Source organism: Cyanistes caeruleus, chromosome 3 (assembly GCF_971803275.1).
Source record: "Cyanistes caeruleus chromosome 3, bCyaCae1.hap1.1, whole genome shotgun sequence".
Taxonomy (NCBI): domain Eukaryota; kingdom Metazoa; phylum Chordata; class Aves; order Passeriformes; family Paridae; genus Cyanistes; species Cyanistes caeruleus.
This window is the reverse complement of record NC_141703.1, coordinates 50,792,582-50,811,020: the sequence shown is the minus strand read 5'-3', so window position 1 is coordinate 50,811,020 and position 18,439 is coordinate 50,792,582. Positions and strand designations below refer to the sequence as shown.

The 18,439-nt window shown below is 42.8% G+C and overlaps 1 protein-coding gene across 8 annotated transcripts in view; it reads right to left on the bottom strand.

Moving 5' to 3' along the window:
- DACH1 (dachshund family transcription factor 1) overlaps positions 1 to 17,358 on the bottom strand; it is a 353,868-nt gene extending 336,510 nt beyond the window's left edge. For 4 of the 8 annotated variants that reach the window (XM_086881091.1, XM_086881089.1, XM_086881093.1 and 1 more), the window contains exon 1: positions 16,533 to 17,358. In XM_086881091.1, coding sequence (XP_086737217.1) covers positions 16,533 to 17,281 — 749 coding nt within the window. In that variant the 5' untranslated portion in view covers positions 17,282 to 17,358. The remainder of the gene's footprint in view (positions 1 to 16,532) is intronic. The other 4 variants (XM_086881096.1, XM_086881097.1, XM_086881095.1 and 1 more) reach the window with 2 other exon arrangements.
- Between the last annotated feature and the right edge of the window lie 1,081 nt (positions 17,359 to 18,439).

Below are 18,439 nucleotides of genomic sequence, written 5' to 3'. Positions count from 1 at the left end.
AGTTCAAAATGAAGTGAAAGTTATCCTCAGCCTGGCCTGTCATGGTGGGCAATGGTCCAAATCAAGAAAACTGGGTCAAGCATCTTTTAAAGCCAGTATTATATTCTTTAGCTTGCATAGTTATCTTTTTGTTTCTAATACAATACTGTTTCACACAAGATTTTGAATAATACTGTTTTCCTAAGAGTGGAAAATTAACATGATAATAATGAAAACAATATACATCCACTTGTCTAAAGTAATGTCCATAACACGATTATCTTCTTTTTTTCCAATTTATATGTCTACTGCAACATTTTATAATTATTAGAAGATACTCCAGGGCATATGTTGTGCTGGTGTACAGCGACTTCTCTGGTGGCTGAAATCATTCAGCCTGTGGACTCGTGAATCACAAAGCACCCACGGCTTAGCAAATCCTCCCATGACACATGTCACGTCGTATCTCATTGCTTCAGCGCAGTCCTTGCACGCCGCCCGTATCACCAGTAGCCACGCACTTCACTACAGATGGGCTGAGCACTGCTGACATCACACCCCCCAAATTCCTCCCTGCTCCCCACCTATCAAAAGCGCAAGACGTTTTTCTCTGGGTTAGGCTGGTACCAGACAGACTATTTGCAGGGGTGTCTGAATTTTGTTGCGGGGCAGATTTAGCAATTCCCAGCAGTCTTTAGTAGGTGTTTAAAACCACCTCAAGTTAGCCGAGCAAGTCATCTGCGTGGGGAGAGTACCAAGGAGTTCCTCCATCAGACATTCCTGGGGGGTGCCTGCCCAATAGCAGTGGGTACAACTAGCGCTCTAATCACTGTTGAAATAATTGATAGCGCTGTCTATCCACACTATGACAGACAAAAGCTGAAATGTATTAAACATAGCAATCCATCATCCCGCAGATGGGTAGCAGGAGCCAACAGAGTTCAGAGGGAGCGACTCCTGCTGCTAACAATGGCTGAAGTACTGACAGTTCACTACTCCTCCTTGCTCCTCACCAGGCTCTTCTCCCAGCTTCCCAAGAGCGATAAATGAACAAACAGTCCACTGAAGAAGAAGGATTTAAATGCTCTAGGCTGCTGATAGCTATTATTCCAACTCGTAATGTCTACAAACAAGCTTAATGAGATATCCGTTCCCTTCTTTAAAATTAAAAGAATTTAAAAAAAGAGGTGGCTACATTAAGGAATTGTGAATTCAAGTAAAGTAAGAACCCTCCCCAAAAAAATCCACCAAACTTAAAATTGTTAGGTGTGTAAATCTCATCTGAATATATGAGAAGCTGATGAGCTAAATATCTAGCACTGGCAGCTGGCAGCTGGAGACAAGCTACAAACAACAGTGCTCCAAATTAAGAAGTAATTTATGTGGAATACATCATTATTTTAACATGAAGGATACAAAGCTTTAAAGGGGAGAGGAACTGCTAGCAGACTTAAAGAAAAGTAAGTCCAGAGCAAAGTAAAGCTATTTATGAAAGTTGATTTTTCTTTCCTGACTTATTTCTTGTAGGACACATGAGTCACACAATATAGCCAAAGGAAAAACTGCAACTGCTAACACCACATTAGTAAAGTATAAAAGGGAAAGACACTTTTCTTAGCATTTCAGCCTTGTCATTTCCAATTTTCTGCTCTTTGGACATGCTTGTATTCAAATTCTGGAACATCTATTCAGCATATCAATCCTAATTAGACAATCTGGGTCTGGAAAGGATGAGAGCTGGGTCATTTGCATAATTTAATCATAAATACTCAGTGATACATATTTCCAAATGCATTTGTACAATTATCTTTTCATCCTTGGGGCAATGGTATTAATATGATTAGGCAATATTTCTGGAAAAAACAGACAAGTATGCACTCTTTTTAACTGCAGCTTAGGGCGATATGAAAAATTAATTAATTTCTGAAGAAAATCAATTTCTGTACGTGACCACATTAGACATTGCTAAACCAAGACACAGAGTCCTTTCTCAATCAGAACATTTTGTCATTCTTTTCCAAATTCTGATTGTTATATGAACATTTCAATAATAAAACTGCTAGATTATTTAAATTATCTTAATGCATAGGCATGGAAAAGTGACTATTTCTTCCTTCATGTTACCCCGACAGACATAGTGTTTTAAAATATGTATTGTTTGACCAGTCAATAGGAAACCTTAGCATTTGGTCTGAACTCATCTTATGTGATCTTTTATTAATGCACATTATACCGATTGAATTCAAGGACAGCAGGAAATAATTCAGCTCTGAAAACCACAGCTGAAAAAAAAAAAATAGAATGATGCTAACCGAAAGTATTTTAAAATTAATATAAGGTTTCTTCCTTGTTTGTTTTGCTACAAAGAATTAGATAAGGTGTTTCTTCAACAGAAGCATACACATTACAAAAATGTTGTGACATATGTGGGATACAGCCAAGCACCCAGGTGGCTAATCTCATTTTTAGAAGAAAGATACTGCTTTGTATGTTAATTGGTGCAAAAAAAAAAAAATTACATTTATGTTTTTATATGTACCATCTTTATTTCTTCTCAATCAACAGAAAAAGTAGAAATTACTGCATGCAAATGTTCAATATTCATTTAATTTGCATGAAGGTGCTTGAACAATTTTTTTATTCTAACAAGCTCATTTTTCATGCGTTTTGTCTTTCATCCTAATCTAGCATCTGTCATTCCTTTTTGAAGTTATTATCGGCCCAATTCCCTCTTGGACATGGTTGCTGGGTGACCGGTATCTTAGCACCCACTTTGACAGGAACAGATGTGAATCTGATCAAGAGATTTCCCATGAGTACCTGAAATCACAAACAACTTTCGGGAAAAACAAACAGCCTTGCTGTCACCGTCCCTCTCTCGCCCTCCTTCCCGTCCCTTCCCCCATACCCCCAAAAAAAGAGTACGAGAAAGTTGATGCAGAGTTAACCACCATCATTAAAACGCATTATTATCTGGCAGGTGAGCTCCCCGAACACCTCTCTAGCTGCTTCTGCCTTCAAACGCCAACTCTCAGCTTTAAGTTTTAATAACCCCCCTTTGAATACTTACAAAGACGACTGTTTGTTTCTAAGGTCACCGTCTTCTAAACATTCTCACGTTGAACCTGTTTTCGTCACTTGAATGCTCTCATTTAAATCAATGGGATTACTCGTGTAAGCAAATTTCACATGCACACAAGCACCCACCAGTTGTTTTATAACACCTAACTCACATTTTGATTACAAATAATGTTCTTTGATCGCTCCCACACTTGGTTGCAGCTGTCTGTGAAATTCCAGCTTATGAAAACCCCGCTAGATCTGCTATCTGAGTACCAGCGCTGATAATATTTAAGGATCTGAGTAATTTTATTACTTTAAATCATCCAACTGAGATGCTATAGGCAACAGGACTCCTTGCACAAACCAAAGCTTCCCGTTTGCAGGACTAGGATTCTACATATAACCCAATATCATAGCGACTATATTCATCGCTGCACACAGGATACGGAAAAATAGGAAGAAACAGGAATTTCAGCTGTATACTTCTGAAATAAACTTAGAACCATACAGAGCATAAATAAGAATTTTCAGATTAATTGTACTACTAAACAAAACATTTTTTTTCATTCACATTTAACATCTCTGCCATAAGAATCTCGCTCAACATCAAAATCAATGGTAAAGCTTATTTCTTCCTGCTTGCTTTCCCAGGAACTACTCTAAACATAGCCCTACTTAACGAAGAGGAAGGACACAGTTGTGATCCAAAGACTGAAAATTTGATCATACATATGTAAACTTGTAAGGCCGCATGTGACAGCAACAGCGGATAAATTTGCTTTAACATGCTGTCAACCAGCCTTTCACTTCTGCCTCTTCACGATGCTACTCTTCAGCATGTTCCCAGCCCCATAGCCTCAGGGCTCTTGTCCCTACTGCTACTGCTAGGGTTAGCAACTGCTCCCACTAAGCATCCTCTGTATCTGAAGTTTTCACAGTGTCTCATAAAATACAGCTTCCATGAAGAATTGTAAATTTACATCTTCTTTTTTTTTGCCAAATCCAGACAGGTGTGTGAGGAGAAGAAAGCAACCAGGAGAAGAGGATAGAGAAAGGAAGAGTTTGAATTTTCAAAGATCTGAATTTGTTCCTTCATTCTTAATTGTTGTCCTATGATCAAAAAGATAACAAAGGGATTTTTTTTTCTCTCTAGTTTAGATGCGAAGAGAATTTAAGACAAACATTTCAATCACAATGAAGAATTTATTGCCACCTATAGGTGATCTTAAATTTAATTTAATTTCCCTTCTTTACTACCAAAATCAGAAAGCAGCCAAAACATTTTATTGATAGGTCAAAAGCCTTAGACTAGTCTGATCTAAACTTACTCTGGATACACTAAAATTCAAAGAAATCTTCTACCCAACTTAAGAACAGAACTACAAATAAAAAGCCAAGCAAGTAAGAAAACTCTTTAAGCCCCTAATAACTGGACCCCTCTACTTCCCATTAAAAGTCATGTCAGAACAAAACCACCTGCTGTGTCTTGGAAAAAAAAAAGTCCCTCACTCTACCCAGTTAGGATATCAGCACTACACAGCAGTCAAACCTGTTGATGGGACACGATGTACACATTTATAACAAAAACATAATGGTGATAAGTAATCACCATTTAGAAGACCTGCCTTTCTCTTTGCCAGTCAAAACAAAAGCAAGCATTTGATAATGTCCCTACAATACCTCATGAAGTTTGATTATCCAGACTGGCAGTCATGAATGGCTCAACACAAACTGCAGAGAAAAATTCACTGGTATGATAACCAAACAACCAAAGTAAATCTTCTTACTTGTCTTGGTAACACCCTTATATCCATTTCTCACCTACCAATTCTTTTTACCCAAGCCAAAAAAGGGACCACAAACTCAGAACTAGGCCCCTCTGCCACGTCCACACTGACAAACTGAAAGGCTATAGCCAGAGATCATCAGCTGAGCTGTTCAGTTGATCTGGAGTGTTAAGATGGAACTAAAGACAAAAGCATCTATACTAGATTAGTAGTATCCAAATTTGTCACCCATTCACTAAAAACAGGTAGACTTATGCAGGCACTTAATGCCAATTTCAGCACTGAAAATACATTTCAAGAATTGGAAAGACTGACTGAGAAGTGGAAAAGAAGGTGAAAGCAAAACCTGGGAAGTCTGCAGAGCCTCTGTGGGACAGGAATTGCTGAGGCAATCTTAAGCTGAACAGAACACTCAGTTTATGAAATAAAACAAAATGCAAGCTAATTCTCATTTTCATGTAACCCTCTAAGTGTTTAAACTAAGGAACCTTTCCATGTCCTTAGGGCCCACTATTTCAACTTAGCCAGCATAGTCCAACCTGGCAACACACCAGCAGGAGCACTTGGACAGCATAAATACCAAACCACCTCACCAGAGAGAGGTAAGCACTCACCCTGGGGTATTTAGGCTTCTAGCTCAAACCAAAGTACTGAAGGAAGAATGCCATGGGAGCATCTACTCATTATTTTAATTGATTCCAAGACAAGGAAAGATGAACCGTGATTTCCCAAATCCCAAAATTTTAGTCCAACTAAGGGAAGGAGAAAGGAAGAATGGAGTCTTGGGAGTCATCTTGTGAACTGTGTCATTGGGTAACTCCTTCTGAACTCTGAGCCACAGTGTCCCATGTTCCAGGTGAGTAGCCCAATATCAGCAGAGCCGCCCTCTTCTCTATAGCCCATACAACATGTACTGACTACAGTCACTGCCTCCTCTATTTCACATGCAAGAAAACAAAGCCTAAGTTACTAAACCAAGAGGAGAGTTCATGGCTTGAGGATTTAGTCCATACCAAACAAATTCTATAATTTAAACTTTTTGCAGCTTAATTATATTGAGAAACCATTAGACATTTTAAAGAATTAGAATACTGAACTGTTAAATATTAGGCAATTGACCCATACCTAAGGTAAAACAAGTTTCTAAAAATGTCTTCAGAAAATTTTAGTAGAAAAACAGGTGTAGGAGAAAATTCAAATGTGACCCGTAAGGCCCCAGAATTTAGAAATGAATTGGGATCAGTTCATCCTTTTCCCATGAGGTAACTTGTATAAATGTAATTCTATGGTTTCATAAAACCAGGTCAAGTTTCAGTCCCCTGAGGTCCTTTGGCAATTTGAAGCATGGCAGCACTTTTTTCTGGCTACAAGTTCAAGTCTGCATGCGTTCTGGATTTTTGAAAGGAAGCGATTAGCCAAGCTCAAAAGACAGACCTATCCTGTTCAGAGCGCACTTTCCACACAGAAAACTACTTACAGGGGTGAAACACCGTTTCACAGAACAGTATTTACAACTAGTTGGCTCTGCATTTTTCACCTCTAAAAAAAAGTTTCTTTTCTCTCATCAGCTGGCACACCAAAGAGCAGACAAACTTACCACATAACAATGCCAGCAGTTTTAACTAAGGACATTCTTCTTTCCTTAAATGTCAAAAACTTCTACTCATGTAGTCATACTTCAGAGTATTTCTGAATACATGCATTTCATAGCTATCATTTTATTACTTCTCATGATATCACTGTAGTGTTCTAATTTAAGTATTAAGACACGTACAATAAGACTCAATGAGACAAAATTACAGAAGGGGTCAGCAGAAAAGATGAAACCTCTGCTTGGCAGACCCACGTTAGCACAGGGTCAGCAGCAGAGAGTTAAGGCAGTGGAGGCTACACTCCTTCAGGAACAACCTGAAATTACTCTGTTTAACACCACATCCCATCCACTCTGTCATAGAGTCTGACTTTTATTGCAATGAGGACGAAATGGTAACAGGTTGAGTCTGACCACCCAGTTGAGCAACAAATCCTTCTGTGTGCGGGACCACAGATCTTCTGGGTCAACTAAATAGATTCAAAGAGTAGAGGAAGGGTAACAAAGAAATTCAGGTTATTTGAGCAAACTTCTCAATATGTAAATCTGACATGCACAAACTACAGCAGCGGGCTGCTTCTTCTCAAGATAAAATCCACCTTTTCCTCCACTCGATTGAGATGGTGCCAGAGAAGCTCTGAACAGTAAAATTTGTTGAAAGTTTACTAATTCTTAGCAATGTCCCACCTGTTGTACCTCCAGGTGGCCTCAAGCCAACCCAACAGCTGTGGCTATCCCCAAACATGTTGACTAAAAACCTCACTGATGCCCTCCCCAGGAAATGCTATGGCTCCTTTCTTACACGATTTGCATGCACGTTCCTGAAACAGCTATATGCTGGCAAATTAGTATTTCTAATATATTTGTCTCATAGTTTCTCAAAGCTGTGTTTTATACACAGCTATATGTTAAATTGTAAATTACTGTAGCAGGAGCTTCTTTTTCTACTACTGTCGTTTTTGGCATCGTAATTTCAGCAGCAAATTAATTTCAAAGGGAACCAGTAGACTCACAAACCATCTATAATGCCCAGCAATACAAAACAAAAATATTTTATTACCATTTAATGTTTCTTTTTTAACCTGGCCTGTTAAAAGTTATGAGTATCAGCTTAAAAAAAAATCCGTAACAAACCAAAACCAAACCATCCTGCTTTGTATTAAAACAATAGGCAACACAACTTGCACCAGAATCATGAAATTAGGCTTTACTGGTAGATACAGACACAGAGAAATAACAAAACCCTACGTGTCACCTATGTTGCAGGAACTGCTTTAAGAAGCTAAGAGAGAAATTTATTTTAAAAAAAGGAAAAGAAGAGAGAACATAGGACTTTTCATTTCTATTAGTCCTTGTTATATATTTAATACCACCTGAGGTATTTTCTTCCCCCCATGCAGTAAATTACTGTTAAGGAAACAAAAGATAATTGAAAAATTATTTCACTTCCTTCCCAGCAAACTACCAGTGAGAATCAGCACAAAAATGTGAAAAGTGACAACCATGGCACATATCTTGGGAGCATGTATTCCCTTCAAAAAAGGACATTCTGCATCTGTACTACAAAAATGAATACAAAAAAAACCAGCAGAGGGTATGAAGCCACAGGTTATACCAAATTCTGATACTCATTCCTACAAAGATACTGCCTTGATTTCCTAAAATTAATTAATATGAAAAAATGCTCACAAAAACACTAAGATGGCATTAAATGTATGATGCATTAAAAAATGCATCATGAATCTGTTTTATGCAACAAGAATTAATTTACAAGAGGCTAAATCTCAAGCATTTTTTCAATGCCTTCAAACTGCCCCTGCAAATGCAAGAACATATACAGCAATCCAACTTCCAACCTAAGATGTCAACGGATTCTTTTATAGCACTTCCAAATATATTTTGCATATGCTTGGTTTAAAAGATACATGTAGGCTATTGAAAGCAACAGGACTATCTGCATTCTTGAAGTTACACATGTGGTTTAAAACCACAGCACTGTTATTTTAATGTAAATAACTAAGTCCTACAGGTGACCTTGTCCAACAAAGAAAGGTTTTTACAGCAGGCCAAGAGATTGGAAACAAATTTTATGCTTCATAAAGACAGATAATGTTGTCATCCATTAAAACATGATATAAAACCAATTAAAGTATTAGGTTTATATTTTTACCACATTTGGAAAAGAATAATTAACAAATAATAGCTTTAGTAAATTTTTAAGGAATGCTCAAACTATCAATAAGCTTTGACTAGATTTATCACAAAACTGTACAAACTGTACAAAACTGTAACACATAGTTTGCACTTCTCTTAAAAATACAGTATCTATTACCAGAAAGCAGGTTTTTTTTCTGTCCCATATATAAAATCATGATCTAGCTCTTTAAAAAAAAAAACAAAAATACTAGGAAGCATGAGAACAATACAAAATCAAGCTTGCAAAAATATTATTAAATTGTATTAAAATATATTACCTGTTTTCTTTATATTTACTTTATATAACTGCTTTATTTTTGATTCCTTACAACCATTTCGTGCCAAATGAAAAAGCAAAGCATGTCTCAGATGTAAAATTCAAAAATGGTTTCTACCGTACGACTTGTAAATACAAGTATATGCTGAGAGACATGTCCCAAACAACAATTTCTACTCCAAGTGTAAAATACCTATTACCTGTTCTCAGTACAGCATCATTAACAAGTGCTCTAACATGAACACTCAGAGTTATGAACTTCAATCATGGCACCGTAACATTAAAAGTATATTTCAGCTGTCAGTTATGCTGAAGCATGTGCAGCAGTCCCACGTACTCCCATTCTTCCCCTTCTCCCCACTATGTAACTCTTGTTACTTTGTCAGTCACGTAATCTGTATGCACACCTACTGTGCCCTCTCATTCAGTCATACAATCTAAGGATCAAAATGAATGTAAAAAAATACATCTTAACAGCTAACATGCACTTTTTTCAGTATATTTAGTATCACATAAAATTATAATGTGAATAAGAAAACTAGTCTGAAAGCTTTGCTTGAACCCGAGCTTGTTTTGGATCAAAAGGAATTTAGGCATAATTTAGCCATTTGGCAAATTCGGGGATTAATTCCAAAAATTATAAGGATGAATAAAATTTCGTTACCGAAACATCTGTTTATTTTAATAGGGGGAAAAAAAATCTAGTTGGTGTGGCAAGGTGCACTGAAAAATTTTAGTTTCACCTACTCCGTTGTTCCTGGACTATGGCTAATTTCAGCCTTTCAGTGGCCATGAAATCCCACTGTTCGATATTTGCAACAAAAAATATACTTCTTTTTCATACTGAAATAGCTTTCTTCTTCACGATGAAGATGCAAAATATGTGGGATGCAAAGACAATATCTAAAATAAATTAGTTTTGGAGTGAACTGGGTACCTCTAAACAGAATAATGAACAGAAAGTTATGTTAAGTGTTACCCACACAAGTATTCTCAGGACAGCACTATAAAAACTTCGGAATATTTTATTACATCAAAAGCATAATTTCATGAACGCTAACCAAAAAAACCTTATATTATTTCAAAAAGTTTCTGCCCATAACTAATAAAAATGTTTAGATACAAACAATTTAGAAGACTTTTGTATTCAGTTCTGTAAATTGTATCGTGTATATTCATCCACCTGCCATAGGAGGATGTTCACCCTAAAAGCAATTATTACCAAACATTGTTTAAAGCAAGGTGAACTAAAACACATTTTGTGATCCATTTCCTCGGTCACAACTCATGTAAGCAGTTCCATGAGTTTTGGTGGACACATCCTAAACTACTGCTCAGGGTTTGCTTGGTCCAATGTCCCATCTCTAGAAGAGACATAGAGAAATTCACAGAGGAAAAAGCAAGTTTTTAGTATTTTCAGAGTTATCCTCCCCCAGCATAGCTTCCCAGCTAATCCCTATGAGTGATTTAGAGTGAAAAATTCCAAACTGGGACAGAACCGGATGGTCAAAAATTGATCCTTCCTCTCATGAAATTGAGTGACAGCATTTTTCTACTTAATGCTATGGAAAATATACTATTACCCTTTTACCTTTTTTCAAAAAAAACAAAAACAAATGTAAACAAACAAACAAAAAAGTTTAAAGCAGTTCACAGTTATTAACAATCAGTGCTAAGATTCCATATTTTGTAGCTTACACTTGAATATACTGTAATGCCTGTGAAATGAAACATCAGCACTTGCTAGGAGATGCCCCTGGCTGAGCAGAGTATCAGATAAGTAAGTAGAACATAGTGGGTTAGGGATAAAGTTATTCCTCTAAGCAAACTGGATTTTATCATTTCAAGTCACAGACGTATCTTGATTCTAAATATAAAGACTTCTGGTTTATGCTTCAGGATTTTTGAAAATAATTTAAATGATAATGGAAAAAGAAAAATTCTTCCTTAATTCACACTGGAGAAATTATCTATATATGAATTAACTCTCTGGATCATAATAGCTTTTTGCAGATGACTCTTCAGCTGTATCGTTTAAATACATATTTAGGCAACTAAAAATTTACTGTCAATTCCTATTATGTCAGTCCACATTATGGCGCTGTTACAGCATGCACATTTAAAGATTATTGAAAAAATTACTGTTCATGTGCAGTGTATAATTTGCAAAAGGTTAATCACTATTTTAAAACAATGAATGGAATTAACTTATAATGCAAAGCAGATGCCCCAAACGTTATTTTTAAAACAAAACATATTTAACTTATAAAAGAACAAAGAGGATCTAAACCCAGTCCTGTTACTTAAAACCAGACAGGCATCATGGTTGTTTCGGACTCTTCTTTCACTGGCTCATACAATTCAGATAAAACTCAGTAGTTTCTGACTATCCTGCAGCCATTAATGAATTTTTACAGCTAAGCTTGTAAAGCTCCTCCATGACTAGGAAACACTGGCAATGGTGAGAGATTTACTTGTACCAGACCAGCAGGAATTGCAGTAACAATTTAATATAACAATTAGGTAGTTCAAAAGGAAAATATTAACATTTAATCCAGGGTATGAAAATTCTCTGCTTCGTTCACAATTCACTTTCCATGACCAGTCCCAGAGATGGGCAAAAACAGCCATCTGGAGTAATCTAGGAGCAGGGGAAAACAGAAAAAAATACTAAATGGCAGTCAAACAAGATTAGCATTTCGGAACAAATATTCAGAACCCACTCCGGATTACAGAATATCAAGCAGGACAAATTGCAAGTCAGAGTGCGTTTTGATTTGCGGTGCTGAAGGGGGGCAGAGAAGCCCTGGGTGGGTGCAGCAGCCCCCCAGCACAGCCCCTAGGGACACACTGTGGGGCACTTGCTGCATGCACCCAGGGGGCTCAACAACCCCAGGCTGGGGCCTCTGGTTCTAGAAAGAGTGTGGAAGCCTGAGACTGAACCAAACATTTCAACAGAGATGAAATAACAAAGCTATCCATATAACCCTTTCTTGTAAATTGATACAAACCTGCCAATAAAACTGTTTTTTTACATAAACTTCATCTGTCAAGAAAAGATTTCTTAATCTAAAAAAACAAAACAAAAACAAAACCACACAAAACTTTACCAATATTCGTAGCTATAAGATAAAGAGGAGTTAATCAAATTGAATCCTTGAGGAAAATTATGTGAAGCAATCAGGGAAAAAAATGTCCCCCTACCCATCACTAGCAGGCCCTCACCTCCCTGCACGGGAACTGCCTCGACAGGCAGCCAGCGTTCACAGAGAAGTGTTCCCTTCCAAAGTATCAGATACCCTGCTGCTGCCAGCGGCTAAGTATCAGATTAAAGGGATAAATAGTTCTGTTCTGTTGCAGTAAGTACGGTCCAAGGGTCTCAGCTTTTAAACTACAATATTTACCATTAAATATAAAATGTAAGATAGATATTAAAGTATTGTTCTTATGAGCAACTGGAGTCTTCTATTTTGTTTAAGTCTAAGGAAACCACTTCCAAACCTTTCAATCCTTCTTTATAGTTATTACAATTTATCTTCTGGCCTTCCAGAAGTCATCTTTGCTTGTAAAGCCTTCCACATTTCTGCTGATTGTATTTTAATAATCTGTGGCAAGAAAGAAGGTCATCAATATAAACCACAGGTACTATATATTTGACATTCCTTCCAGCTGCACTTGCTGACCTGTTCATTTAAAGTATCTATGATCTGCACTAACCTATCTGGGTGAGATACTCCTTTAATTAATACAAACAGGAGAAAAAAGAAAAGCCATGCAAGCATGCAGTATTCAGTAAACAAGGACATGCTAGGTCCACAGAATTTGAGAGAAGCAGAAGCTAGAAAAGAGGGACTGAATAACTGCCGTGTAAGATGGGCTTTGAGGAGAATTGTTTCATGTTCAGTATCTTTCCCCTTTATACTCAAAAATCAATTAGATTGTCTTCCAAAAATTGTAAATAGCTTCCACGGGCTGCAAATAATTCCCCGTTTTAAGTATGAATGTCAATTAACTCATTCAAAATCATCTTCAAATGTCAGGAAAGATTAACATATCCTAGTCACAGAAGGGAGGTCAGAAGAAAGCGCACGCTTTTAGCCTTTACTCGGGTGGGCACAATCCAAAGTCAGCCTAAGTCTATGGGAAAACTCCAGAAAGGAACCCAGCATGGCAAAATTCCACAACAAGTGCTCAAAACACAAGAGACCAGAAACAATCTGGGATCAATAGCTTCCAGGTCATTAATCCTAGGCAGGTGACATCCAGTGCACAGTTCGCTACTCTCTTTCACCCACACATTCAAGAAACCTGACTCGACTGGCATCTAGTAGCTCTAAATATTTTCCATGTTTTGCCTTTATCCTTCCCCTATTTGTTTGGCATATGGCTTTCTAGCATCCCATTAATGTCAAACCGTTTAATCGGAATGTAAGCTAAATGCACAGTTTGCTATTTCCTGGATTTCTGTTTGGCAGCCAATGCTTTTTATGAGGAAAATAAAAGCAAAGGTCAGTATGACCAGAAAAGAAAAGTCATCTTCCATAACGGAAGCTTATTTTTCCAGTGAACTGATACACAAGCCTAATTTAGAAAAAGGTCCTTTAGTATCATGTTATTATTAGTAGTATCACAAATAAACACAGAAACCAATTCACTTTACAGACCTCCACATTAAGCATTCAATAGAAAATCCCTTGGTGTTTTATTGATTTTTGTTTTATTGATTTTTTTAAATAGCAATATCACAGTTAAAATGCATCATTTTGGTGAAACACATCTAAAACTTTTCCGTCTCAAAATAAGTTACTACAAATTATTTCCACAGCAACTGGCAACTAACGATTCAATCCATTTAAAGAACAACAAAGTAGTGGCTTTATTTGGATGCCTTTTTTGATTAAATAACATATTAACCTTGATGAAGCTTTCCAAAAAGGGATTAGTGTACTCGAGTGCATCAGCTGATTATGAGACAAATATAACAGTGATAAGATGCTGGTTTGAAATTTTTGAATCTGATGAGTATAACAATTTAGCCGCTAGGATGGAGTTGGCTCCTCCAGTTTCCATCTCAACAGGCAAGTGTCCACCCGGGATACAAAAAGACATCACCCAGCTAAGGTCTGCCGTAACTGGGAGTCAGGAAAGGTCGCTTAAATCACTAAACTGAGTAGACAAAAATACCCTGCATAATTACTGTAATGTCAGAAATAATTAAAAATAATTTGTAAAGAAAGAAGAATTAAATGTATTAGAGGGGAAATCCAGAAAGCAAATACAGATTTATCTTCCCGTTGTATCATCCATTTGGACCAAAACTCACTGACCCACTTTGCTTTACTCATCTGTACTGTAATAATATATTTTGCATACCTATTGTATATCCTTTCCATTAATTTATTTGCTTAATGGATGTATAAGTAAGTCTACTACAATTACGCTTTTTAAGGGTCAAATCCTACTCACTTCTGAACCCACTACTGTAATTTCTACTTCACTGTATGATAACACAGCAGACCTCAGGAACAGCTGAAACACAGCCGATTCTGCACTGTTGACATAATCAAGCCATGTTACTACCAGGCTGCCAAACCCTTTTATAACCCTGCCAAGTCCAGGAATTGGCGTCTCCATATGCCCCCAACCGCACCCCTCCCCTCCCCCCCCCCCAAAAAAAATAAAGTTTCTGTTTTTCTTAATTCTATATGTTCAAATTAAAATTCACACGGTTATGACTGTGGCAAAGTAAAACTTCTATGAGTTTATTTTAAGGACCAAATCTTGGAACTCTTGCAGAGTTGTTGCGAGTTACACACCACACAGACACACACACACACACACACAGAGAAAAAAAAACCCAACCCAACAATTGTCTAAGAGCAGCTATTAATATTCATGTTGATTCCACATGAAACAACAGCAGAGTTACCCGAGCAGCTACAGTTATGTCAGCGCTTGGAAGTTATTCCAGGCTGTTTTGTCCTGCTGCCCTGAATATTCAGGAACTTCAACAATCCATCCAGCAACTGCTACCGCAGAATAAGTGCTCTGCTTCGCCTGGCTCTATGCTAATGACTGCCAGGCACCCTGTGCTGAATGGGGGGGGATAAAGGGAAGGAGGAGGGGATGTCACACCCCCCGCCATTGGGGACGGGACGGGACGGGCAGGAGCACGGCATCGCGTGGGGTTAATTCCCCACGTGCTGGTTGTTGCTGTACCTTGAAATCTGACAATAGGAAAGTGAAACGAGCCCGGTCTGTTTGTTTGGGTATATTGAAAGTAGCATCGGGACTTTGTCCGCGACCTCCTCCGTGGGAAGTTCCCGCCGCCCCTCCAGCGCGGCAGAGCCCGAGCCCCCCGCCCCCGCCCGAGGCAGGGGGAGAGCCCCCGGGAACTGGAGGCGCTTCCGACCGCTCTGATCTCGGGGTCACGGCAGTTATGCGATCCCTTCTCCTTATCGAGCAGATTCAGCCCTGTAACCTACAGATTGAGAGATAACAACCCCATGCTTTCGCCCTCCGTTGCAAAGGCGGCTGCTATTGCATCAGGAATTTCCTCTTTTGCCAGCTCCTTCTATCCCCCCGACACTCCTCCCCGGCTGTGGCAAGTTTGGGGCTCACCTCCCCCCTGCGGTCTCCCCGGCCGGCGGGGTGCGGGGACACCCCGCACGGTCCGCAGCCGCAGCGCTGCTCCCCGCCCTCGGCGCCGTCCCCGCCACCGCGCCCGCGTTACTCTGCGCGGCAGCAGGACCCAGCCTTGCCAAATCCCTGCCGCTGCCCCCCGTCTCCTCCTCCTCCTCCTCCTCGGCTGCCGGGGGCCTGGAGCTGCTCGCACCTGCTCCTCGGGGACCGACACCCCCATCCCCCTCCACCGAGGATGCAGCCCAGCCCGGACGCCTGGCACCTCTCCCCACTACCCCAAAGCAAAGCCGCCGCCACCTCCTCCTCCTCCTCCTCCTCCTCCTCCTCGCCGTCTTCCCGCCCTCCCCTCACCTCCCCCGTTCGCCATGTGGCAACTGCCTTACAGCCCTACACAAAAAGTGCACGTGCCCCCTCGGATGTGTGACAGCAGCTGATGGCCAAGCGGCCTCCATCGCCCCGGAACGGGCCCGACACCCGGGCAGCTCCGCGCCCCATCCCAGTTACCGCGACACCCCAGTGCCTGTGTCGCCGTCCCCGCATCGGGGCCGCTCCCCGCCCACTCCCGTGCACCCTTCGGGTGGCTTTTTCCCAGGGTTGCCCGCTTTAAAGATACATCCGAGGATAAACTTCAGCAGGAGGCTCGGTCATAAAGCACTTTTTGGCCCCTTCCCACCCTCGCCGGCCCTCCGCTCCCGCGCTGCTCTGCCCGCGGCCACCCCTACCCCCGGCACGCCTCGGCGCGGGGGGGCAGGGAAGGGGACAATGACGGGGCGACACTTGCGGGGCGCAGCGGGAGGGGGGCACAAACTCCCCTTTCCCCCTCTGTCCCTCCGTCCCACCAAGAAGCAGGCCGGCTGGGAGCCGGGGCAGCGCGGGAGGGGGCAGCGGGAAGCGGCGCAGCGCTCGCCCGGACCGCACCGCGCGGGGGTGGGACGGGGGCGGCGGCGGCGGCGGCGGCGGGGGGGCCGGCGGGGCGCGCCTGCCTTGCGGCGCTTACCTGGCGTTGGTGCAGTCGTTGTAGAGGGTCTCGAAATCCTTCCTGGAGATGAGTTTGCAGCGGTTGACCCCGGGCTGGATGGCCCCCAGCCCCCTCAGGATGCGGACCTGCTCCACGTTGCAGACCACGGGCGTGATCTCGAGCCGCTTCAGCTTGGTGTAGACCGTGTGCAAGCCCCCCACCAAGTGCTTCAGGAAGAGGTCGAAAGCCTGGGGCAGGCAGATGAGCTCGCAGCCCTCCACGGTGAAGGAGGCCACTTTGGCCCCCCTCAGATCCACCATCTTGCACTCGTTATTCTGGGGGGTGTTCTCCACCGGGGACGGGGTCGAGTACACGGGCTTGCCGGGCAGGCTGCCGGCCGCGCTGGCCGCGCTGGCATTGGGAGTGGAGGTGCCGCCGCTGCCGCCGCCGCCGCTGCTGCTGCCGCCGCCGCCGCCGGTGCCCAGGCTGGGGCTGCCGCCGCCGCTGCCGCCGCCGCTGCTGCCGTTACCGCCGCCGCCGCTGGTGGTGGAGGTGACTGTGGCCGCCGCCGCCGCCGCCGCCGCCGCTGCGATGGGCTCCGGCCGGAATAGGTTTGTCCCCGAAGCGGCCGGCGGGGGAGCGATGGACGGAGACGGAGAGGAGGTGGCCGACGACGAGGTGGCCGACGACGAGGTGGTGGTGGTGGTGGTGCAGGCGGCAGAAGTTGAGACCGGAGGCTGAGGGGGGACCAGCTGGGTCGGAGGGATCAAAGCAGCCGGTACGGCCATGGTCACATATACGGCGGAGGGGGCAGGGGGAGGGGGGAAAGTTCCCACACACACACGCAGGGGAAAGGGGAAAAATTAAAAAAAAAAAAAATTATTAAAAAAAAAAAAAAAAAAGAGGAAAGGACAGAAGGGAGGAGGGGGGAGAAGAAGGGGGGGATAACCCCAGATCAGGTGCTGCGGCGAGCGAGAGAGCAGGGGGCAGAGTGAGAGAGAGAACGCACAAAGTGTCCCGCAAGTGGGGACGGAGGAGGAGGAGGAGGAGGAGAAGTCCGCTCCGGGCGGCGGGGCTGGGGCCGAGGGGAGGGGGAGGGCAGTTTCTTTTTGTGGTCCTTGCTCTAGCACCACGTTAAAGACGAAGGTGAAAAGGAGGAGGTTTGAAGGACTTCGGTTCTCTCTGGCAAGTACATTGATCAAAGATTGAGAGGGGAATGACAGAGAGAAAATGAGCGGGGAAGTGCTGGCTGCTGCCGCCGCCGCCGCCGCTCGCTCGCTGGACGAGTTGTTGTTGTCACACGGTGCGGAGGGGAGGAGCTCCGGCAACTTGAAATACCCTTTGAAGCAGCAAAAGGCTCACTCACTAGTATTAACCCAAATTATCCAACCAGGAACCCGGAGCAGGAAAACAGCGAGAGAGGGAGAGAAGTCCCTCTCCCCCCTCCTTCAGGAACCGTTAGATTACATGTTTCATATTTCACCCCACCAGAGATGAGATGTAATTTTCCCAGCCCTTTTCAACAGTCGCTTGTCAACACAGTTTGTGGAGAAACACGAGCGTCTCCAGCGTTCCCCCAGAGCCGGGCGGGCGCGGGGGAGCCGGGGCGCGGGGCGGGCGCCGGGCGCAGCGCACACCTTGCCGGGGCAGACAAAAGCAGAAACCTCCGGACGGGGCCGTTGCTCTTGCCGCTGCTGTCGCTCTCCCGGGACCACAAACGCTCCTCCCGGCGGGGTGGGAGTCGCTGCCGAGGGTCCCCTTTGTTGCGCGGCAGGCGGCGGCGGCGGCTCCGCGGGGCGCGCACGGGCAGCCCCACGCGGCAGCATCCGCGGAGGACTTTCCTGCGGCGGCCGCGGATCGGAGGGGTCGAGGCGCTACGGGTCAGGCCGCCGAGACGCCGCGGCGAGCGGGCTGCGGCGGCACAGAAGTAACTCGGGAGAGGGGCG